The sequence below is a fragment of the Scylla paramamosain genome, chromosome 2 (genome assembly GCF_035594125.1).
Source record: "Scylla paramamosain isolate STU-SP2022 chromosome 2, ASM3559412v1, whole genome shotgun sequence".
Lineage (NCBI taxonomy): Eukaryota > Metazoa > Arthropoda > Malacostraca > Decapoda > Portunidae > Scylla > Scylla paramamosain.
The window spans coordinates 33,466,817-33,476,816 of record NC_087152.1 but is presented as its reverse complement, the minus strand read 5'-3'; the positions used below and the strand labels follow the sequence as shown (position 1 = coordinate 33,476,816).

The window sequence follows — 10,000 nt, the reverse complement described above, 5'->3', positions numbered from 1 at the left end:
GGGAGCAAGGATGGGGAATAAGGTGACTAGGGAGGGAGGGAGAGGGGAGGGAGAGACTGGAAGTGAACACGAGAAGGAAAGGCGAAATGAATCTGGGAAACCTATGATCTCTAGGGTTGTTGATATAAACAGTAAGAGTGACTGAACAATGATGGTGATGGTGATGCATCATTATTATCACTGTTACTGTTATTATTATTATTATTATTATTATTATTATTATTATTATTATTATTATATTAATATTATTATTATTATTACTATTATACGCTGCAATTATTTGAGGACTGATTACGATTCAACACATCAGTAGCGGGATTCGAAGGTTTTTGGTTCAAGTTTTTGGTTCAAGAAATTTACCAAATGACGATGATAAAAAAAAATAAATAAATAAATAAATAAATAAATAAATAAATAAATAAATAAAAATATTTCCTTTTTTTTGTGCAACAAGTGGATACTTCGTGTTGACAGTTACTTCCGGTATACAAGATTAATGGAGCAATCAACAATATTATTTTCAACTAAACTCGATGAACGCTTCGAAATAAAAACAATTCAACTTTAAATAAAGACTCAACATTATTGTTTTACTGTGTTCCTTTCCTTGGCCACTTTACAGCTTGTGTGGTGTGGATTGCTTTACTGGCTGCACGCTCACACACACACACACACACACACACAGACACTCTCAGGAAGAGCAGCAATTTATCTTTCTTCCACCTGGCAAAATTCTTATTTACGGAGTTACATAAGTCATTCTTTTCAAGTACTTATTTTCTCGTCTTCTAGAATTTTCACTCCTCTATAAATAGGAAAAGAAACAGCGCCTGCTCGCCTTCACCCCCGCCGCGCGCACGCTTGTGTGTGTGTGTGTGTGTGTGTGTGTGTGTGTGTGTGTGTGTGTGTGTGTGTGTGTGTGTGTGTGCGTGTGTATGTGTGTGTGTGTGTGTGTGTGTGCACGTATGTGTGTGTGTGTGTGTGTGTGTGTGTGTGTGTGTGTGTGTGTGTGTGTGTGTGTGTGTGTGTGTGTGTGTGTGTGTGTGTGTGTGTGAGTGTGTGTGTGTGTTGAAAGAGGAGAAGGAAGAGGAAGGAAAGGATGGATGCACGAGATGAATCATTGTTATCCTCAGTCGAATTTTCATGACTGGTTATCACATTTTCTCTCTCTCTCTCTCTCTCTCTCTCTCTCTCTCTCTCTCTCTCTCTCTCTCTCTCTCTCTCTCTGCACTTCATCATGCGTCTTTTCAATCATAAATAAGCCAAACTAAGGAAAAAAAAATAAATGGATGTTTTCACGATTGACTCGTTGCGAAACAGACATCTTGAGGAGGCAGTAGGCACCTATTGCCACGGCCAAGTCACTCTCAGTGTGGTACATACGGACTGATTATAACGGTGTGGTGCGAACCAGCTGCTGATCCTCCTCGTGCTCTCTCCAAACTTTTCCTCTCGTCTCAGTAACACAATGTAGCTGCAACCTGCACTTTAATGCCGATCTCTCTTACTAGTGACACTAAATTTTTATTTTCTGCAATCTTAAAGTCGACATTAACACTCATGAGTCTTCATCTGGGGAGGAGACCATGAATGTTATGGGGGTGAGAATATATGAAAAGTCAGGTACAACGAAGCAGCGGGAGGTAGCGGGAAGAATGCATTTAACAAATTCAAAATAGTAGTCACCATGAAAACGTAAGTGAAAGTGAAACGCAAGAGATACAAAACAGCGGCGAAGTGGGAAGATCAAAAGGGTCAGTCAGACTCTGCCCTCTCTATCTTCAGTTCCAAACCAGACCAAGCTGTTGCGCCTGTGTAAGCAACGACAAAACTTGCTCTCATGTCCATGCTCTTGGATGTTTAGAGATTTCTACCATCTGACTGGAGGGGATTTTGGCAAGTCTGCTGAGTGGGACCACCAAAGACGGTACTATTCTAACTTTGCCTGGAATGACTATTGCTTTCGTGTCAGAGAGAATAAAAGAGATTAGTGTCTGTCATGGAGACATACATTCCACATACGTGTACATCCTTTACATTGGTATGGCTTATGGGAATGTTTTTATAAAACTCAATGAAAAAAAAAATTATATTCTTTAAGCAGCTCTTCAACCAGACTATTCGTACATCAGAGAATTGTGATTTTTTTTTTCCCAAACAGCCAAGCATTATACATCTTCAGACATATTTACCTGAACACAAATCTTTATATTCATTTCCACTGGCAATGACTTCACTTTCAATACAGCTTTTGTACAGCATGTAAGAGGGTAGATGTTTCATGGAGAGAACACACACACACACACACACACACACACGTCTGTCATAACTAGTAGAAAAAAAAATAAGCTGTGAGCGAGATGCATTGATAGATGAACAAATGTATATATATATATATATATATATATATATATATATATATATATATATATATATATAATATATATATATATATATATATATATATATATATATATATATATATATATATATATATATATATATATACGAGTATATATATATATATATATATATATATATATATACAGAGAGAGAGAGAGAGAGAGAGAGAGAGAGAGAGAGAGAGAGAGAGAGAGAGAGAGAGAGAGAGAGAGAGAGAGAGAGAATGAAGGATTAGGGAGTGAAACACGACGGAAATCAAACTTTTCATTTTTCTTTATTTCCCGCCACCCCACTTGCCACCAAACTAATCTCTCTCTCTCTCTCTCTCTCTCTCTCTCTCTCTCTCTCTCTCTCTCTCTCTCTCTCTCTCTGCGCAAAATAAATTACTTTCTCTTTGTCCACCTCTCCACTGGCACGTGTCAATAGTCAAATGAATGAGTTTATGTAAATGTTTATTTGTTTCCACGAATTCTGAAGGGTTAATACTTTGATATATTTTTCCACTAATGGCACATGGCTAATTAGCTCGTGTCAAGGTCAACACATAAAATAACTGAAAATATTTCAAAGTAAGTCTTTAGGGAAATGGCACCAACATTCTTAGAACACCAATCAGCTGCCCACAGATGGATGGGGGCGTTACTTCTGGATCATTCCAGAATCCATCCCCACAACTGGGGCGTTGACAATGGTCTGCCGACTTAATTTACACAAAAACTCGGTATGCTGAGAAAAAAAAAAAAAAAAAACGTGTGTGTTATCATGCCAACTATTCAAACACTAGGAACATTTTTGTCACATCACCGAGCAAAGAGCAAGAAATATGGCAAAATAAGCTAAATACTATACATATTACTTCGGGTTTGGGATGTATCATTACCTTGAGAGGAATGATATTCTTTTTTTTTCATCTATATATAAATTTAGTTTATCCATTTAAGTTATGCAATTATCCTACAACTTTATAAATTCTGCCACATATGAAAGAAATAACCGTGTTTTGATGCAGATTCCCAGCAGGACACTGGTGAAGATTGTCTGTTGCTCCCAACGTCTTCTCCGTGTTGCCATTTTCTTCTATGGAAATAAGACCCGTCCTTTCACACCTTGGTTCTTTCGTGATATATTCGTGCAATCAACCACAACACATGTATAGACCACGGCTTTACAACAGCACTGCCAACTCGCATCTCCCGCCTCGTTTATTTATTTATTTATTTATTTATTTATCTATTTTATTTTATTTATATATTTATTTATTTTCTTTGTGTGTGTGTGTGTGTGTGTGTGTGTGTGTGTGTGTGTGTGTGTGTGTGTGTGTGTGTGTGTGTGTGTGTGTGTGTGTGTGTGTGTGTGTATTCGTACTTTATAATACTTTCACGGAAATGTACCAAGCCCTTGTGTTGTGCCTTTTAATATACTTTTGTTATAATCTTATTGGAATCATATCTGTCCTTCTACTTCTGGTGACGTACTCCATGAATTAATTATCATGTGTGTGTATGTGTGTGTGTGTGTGTGTGTGTGTGTGTGTGTGTGTGTGTGTGTGTGTGAGTGTGTGAGTGTGTGTGTGTGTGTGTGTGTGTTTTGTTTTGGAGAGGTCAGTGTGTCTGACATTGGGCGGTCATTTCGTCTCGGCAGGGTTTCGGCCGTCTCAATATCCCTGCATGATAAGTAATACTGGCTCGATTTGCCATATGAAACATTAATATCTGTAGAATCCAGTGGAAAATGTTTCAAAACAACTATGTAGCAGGAGACAAGAAATAAATGTGAAACCACTGAGAACCTATTTGCGAGTATCTTATAATAAGTATTCTGTAGAGCACATCATCGCATCATGTGGATACTGTTAGCATAAATACTTAGGATTAGTGTTTTGTTGCATATAGGTACAGTACATCAAAATGTACCACGAGAGGCGATATGTATCTGCAGATAACTGTAGGAGCATATACGCCACGGAGTCCAGGATTAAAACAACCAGCGACCACCGGCAACTCAGACCATTGCGAACGTCCCAATTAGTCCATTCCACCAGTCCCACTGGAAAAGTCAACCATCAGCCAGCTACATCAGCCTTTTTCCCGTTTCCTTTTCTCACAATATATTCCTACAGTTTATTTCTATACATACTACAATCTAGTATCTTCTAGGTATACTTTTAGATTGTGTATGTGTGCGTAAGACTCGGCAATAAGACTGCTTTGTTCTCCTTTATTGCATAGCAACGTACTTATGATTTGGCCTCAATCGCGAGGGAAATATCAAGTCCCCCACGAATCCTTTCTGGGTATTTGATTTCTGAGGATGTGTATAAAAATAATGGATTTTATTTTTATTTATTTATTTATTTATTTATTTATTTATTTATACATGGACGGACAAGGGCCTTGTCCGTCCATGTATGGAGTATGCTTCACATGTCTGGGGGGATTCCACTCATACTACTCTTCTAGACAGGGTGGAATCAAAAGCTTTTCGTCTCATCAACTCCTCTCCTCTAACTGACTGTCTTCAGCCTCTCTCTCACCGCCGCAATGTTGCATCTCTAGCTGTCTTTTACCGTTATTTTCATGCTAACTGCTCTTCTGATCTCGCTAACTGCATGCCTCCCCTCCTCCCGCGGCCTCGCTGCACAAGACTTTCTTCTTTCTCTCACCCCTATTCTGTCCACCTCTCTAACGCAAGAGTTAACCAGTATTCTCAATCATTCATCCCTTTCTCTGGTAAACTCTGGAACTCCCTGCCTGCTTCTGTATTTCCACCTTCCTATGACTTGAATTCCTTCAAGAGGGAGGTTTCAAGATACTTATTCATCAATTTTTGACTACTGCTTCGACCCTTTTATGGGACTGGTATTTCAGTGGGCATTTTTTTATTGGATTTTTGTTGCCCTTGGCCAGTATCCTTCCTACATAAAAAAAAAAATTATTTGTTTTATTTATTTATTTTATTTATTTATTTATTTAATTAATTATTTATTTATTTATTTATTTTTTTTTTTTTTTGAGCGTGTTTTATCCACATACAAAGTGACGCTATCATTTACTAGCGTTCCTCTGCATATTTTCTATATTCTTTGTTCCCTTTATGGTTGAAATTATATAGCATATATTATCTCTTTAACTGCATAAATTTTCTATATCTTGATCAGTCTTTTATTTTATTACAAATTGATAAAATCATCCATAACTTTTTATGTGATATAATTTTTCTTCCGTCACTGTCCACAAACATGTATTATTTCCCATCTCGGATTCAATAAACTTTCTTGATTTCTCAGTCTTCCTGACGCAGCACAAGATCCACAAACACACACGCTCCAATATTTCCTCTCTTTCCTTCACTTTCCACCTCCCTGTCCTCCAATGCGTCTGAAATAAAAACTAACAAAAGTTTATCACCTTTCATCTCTCTCTCTCTCTCTCTCTCTCTCTCTCTCTCTCTCTCTCTCTCTCTCTCTCTCTCTCTCTCTCTCTCTCTCTCTCTCTAAAAAAATAAAAAAAATCGCAACTTCTCATTTCCTCCTCCTCACGTCATGCATTTAAAAAAAAAGTCAACGTGAATTTCACAAAACTGAAAATAGCATTGTGTTTAACTCTTTATGAACCAATCACTCTTTTTTTTTCCTCACCTTGAAATAAAAGCCTAACTCGCCTTTTATATAATTTCAAGGCTGGACTGTTTATATTATATGTATGTGGGTCAAAGATACATAAATGCCTACCGAAGCATGAACAACTCTTTCCGGAAAGTTTAAAAAATTCAGTTATACTCGGGCAGGCCTACAGCGTGAACTATCCCCTCCCTCTTCTCTCTCTCTCTCTCTCTCTCTCTCTCTCTCTCTCTCTCTCTCTCTCTCTCTCTCTCTCTCTCTCTCTCTCTCTCTCTCTCTCTCTCTAACTGTGTGTGTGTGTGTGTGTGTGTGTGTGTGTGTGTGTGTGTGTGTGTGTGTGTGTGTGTCTATCTATCTATCTATCTATCTCTTTCTATATATCTATCTATCTTCTGCTTCACTTTTCCCATTCTCTGCCCAGGCATTCTCTGGCCTACATTCTTCTTTCCATCTGTTGCTTCATTCACTGTCTTATTTTTTCTCCCTTCTTCGTCTCTCTATCTAGTCTTCTTTACACCATCTCAACATATCTTTTGATGAATTCTCAGTATCACCAATCTCTTCTTAGTCGCTTCACACACACCTACTTATCTCTTTGAAATTTCTCCCCTCTTCGCAACTTCCATAATTTCTTCGTCTCGTACTAAACAATAATCACTAACCTTTAGTTCACTAACTTCTACACATTTCGTAATGGATTAATATCTGTATCACTTTTTTTTTTTTACCACTTAGTAATTTTCATAACTTCGTCTCTTACATTTTTAAAAGATTTTTCTGGCTATCTCCTTGGAAATTCCTCAGTATTCCAGTATTGCATAATTCAATTTGCTTCCCTTCTTCATGTCCTTCCTAATTTCTTCATGCTCTCTTCCCTCAGGTGCTGGTGTTCCACGTGGTGCGCGGTCCCTTCATTGAGGACTTCTACCAGTGCGTCACGTACGGCCTTTACTCGCCGGCGTGGCTGGAGAAACTGTACGCGGTGTTCAGTCTTGTCTGTATGTTTGTGCTGCCCTTGCTCATCCTCCTCCTCACCTACATTTCAACCTTCGTCACCCTGCATAGTAAGTGAGTGTGTGTGTGTGTGTGTGTGTGTGTGTGTGTGTGTGTGTGTGTGTGTGTGTGTGTTTTCGTATATAATAACACTTCCACAGAATTGTACCAAGCCTTTTGTGTCGCGTCTTTCAATGCAAGTTTGTCATAATCTTATCTGGAACTGTGTTCTAATTCTGGAAACGTACTCCACAAATTTATTACCCTATGTGTGTATGTGTGTGTGTGTGTGTGTGTGTGTGTGTGTGTGTGTGTGTGTGTGTGTGTGTGTGTGTTCAAGCGCAATTATTTTTTCACAACACAAAATATACGACCACCTGATCCATCCGCAGTCTGAGCTCTGATTATGGTGCTCCCCGAAAATAATTATGCGCTTGTTATTCAATATTTAATAGAAAACCCCTCGGCGAGTGAGTACTGGAATGGTGCCGGGAAATGATGATTGATGGTAATACGGCGGAACAATATTTGGCACATTTTGGATTCCCCGTTATGGAAAAAAATATTTTGGGTTGATTTATGATGATACACAAAGGATACGAGTATTATTAACATTACTTTTATTACAACCACCACCACCACCACCACCACCACCACCACCACCACTACTACTACTACTACTACTACTACTACTACTACTACTACCGAAAATAATAACAAAAGTAAGAATATCAGCAGATTAATAACCTGATATCAATACATCACAAATCTGGAGCCATGTAGTTGGACAGCAAATAAATGAACCGGGGAGGAACAATGTGTCGTTAAGTGCCTCGGATGATGACGGAGGGCTGTCCTGTCCACAGATGCTGCTGTATGAAAATTGGAAACCGATTGAATTATTGCGCCGTAACAGCAAGGTCATATTAGGTCACCGGCTGGGGTCACTAAGGGGCCAAGAAACTGCTGTGAGCCAGGGTTGAACTCACAGCTTGTGTTCATTCAAGCCGAACACTGTATATAGTTACCACAGAGCCACCTTGCCGCTGCACTGCGTAACATGAAAGGTACACATCACCAAGAGCAACAGGCTAATAAATAGTATGGATTTTATGAAGTATGAATTTGCATGTGTATATTTTCATGATGTACGTATACTTTTTTAAATTTTCCCCACTAACAATAAGGAGTTAAGGTTTTGGTGCTTTGTTTGTAAATAAAAGAATGCTAATGACTTTTTTTCGCGTATCATCGGCAGGGTGACCTATTTTTTTCTCTCTGCCTTGATTTTTTCTCTCAGCCTTGATGATACGGATAAAACTTATTAGATTGTCGTCTAAGCTTAACATATTGATCAGAAGACCGGTATTCGTTAACCAGCTGCCAAATAATAATGATGTCATCATACTGCGTACATGCCTTTGATACATTATTAGCTCATGTATATACATGTCTACATAACTTACAAAAAATAATATGGCAGTGACAGAATACTGACATGTTCGATGTTTGCCTTCAGACTTACGGCGCGTCAACATTCAATCTCCCCAATAACACATAAAAGCCAATATTCATATATATATATATATATATATATATATATATATATATATATATATATATATATATATATATATATATATATATATATATATATATATATATATATATACATATATATATATATATATATATATATATATATATATATATATATATATATATATATATATATATATATATATATATATATATATATATAAACACAGTCACATAATATTATCTTACCTAGCACAGAAATAGTAAAGCGACGGAGCTAAAACAGACAACAGGTGACCGCTTCAGTGACACACGTCCCTCAACACAGACAGATATTTTTGTCTTCTACAGAAAGATAGTTATTCCATAGTTAGTCTGTACTTTATTTATCCTGTGCTAGGCACAGAACTGAAATGAATTCCATATGAACAACTAAAAATTCAAAGGACCGCTGCAGGTCACTTTACATAAAATTCAAACTAGAAAACAGACTGACAAGCGGAAGGCCAAATATTTTTGTTAGACAACTCAAAAGAAAAGAGCAACGGGTGTCTGCAGACTGAGCCAAAAACTCAATCTAATAAGAAAAATATATCAAAGTGACCCGACAATAAATTAAGGTCGGAGAGTTTCCGTGTCAGGCCTGGACGTAAGAAAGTTGACAAGAAAGGAAAAAAGTAAACAAAACAAGCAACTGCAAATAACGCCAACGAAGAAAAAAGACCTCATGTCAGGTCTACAAATAAAATAAATAAAAAATACATATCGATGTAAATAAGTAGATGGGTAATGAATAAATAAGATTATATATATATATATATATATATATATATATATATATATATATATATATATATATATATATATATATATATATATATATATATATATATATATATATATATATATATATATATATATATATATATATATATATAGATATATATATTGCTTTTTGTGTTATTGTGTAAATTGAGTTTTGCTATGGCCGGAAAATAATGGTGAGATAATTTCCGCTGTGATACAAAGGAAGGCTGAAAGTTTAACTAAAAATGGTGGGAAGAAGACTCCCTGGCTCGCTGGCCACGAATGTCTGCGCGAGACACGTGGCATCCGACGTGACACTTTATACCTCTCTTTCTGAAAAAGACAATCCGTCTTTTCCACACCACATCAACTCTCTAACTGTTCGGGGAAAAAAAAAACAACATCTGAGTGAGGAAAGGGCAAATAAACTTCAGAGGATTCTGAAGCACTACATCACCAGGAAAGCATGCTATTTCTTGTCATCCTTTTTTTTTTTCTTTTTTTTCCGCACACAGTATCAATTTTCTTGAAGCCTAAATACTAAGATGATGATTATAATAACGAACATGTAGTATATACATATAAAATAATACAAAACGAATAAAGAATAACAAGCACATAGAAAATGTTGAGAAAACA

General features: G+C 36.9%; 1 protein-coding gene across 1 annotated transcript in view; it reads left to right on the top strand.

Moving 5' to 3' along the window:
- The window catches only part of LOC135113827 (gonadotropin-releasing hormone receptor-like), a 224,818-nt gene that overhangs the window by 183,284 nt on the left and 31,534 nt on the right, over positions 1-10,000 (top strand). The window contains 1 exon segment of the mRNA XM_064029453.1: positions 6,903-7,086. Within this exon segment, the coding sequence (XP_063885523.1) occupies positions 6,903-7,086 (184 nt within the window).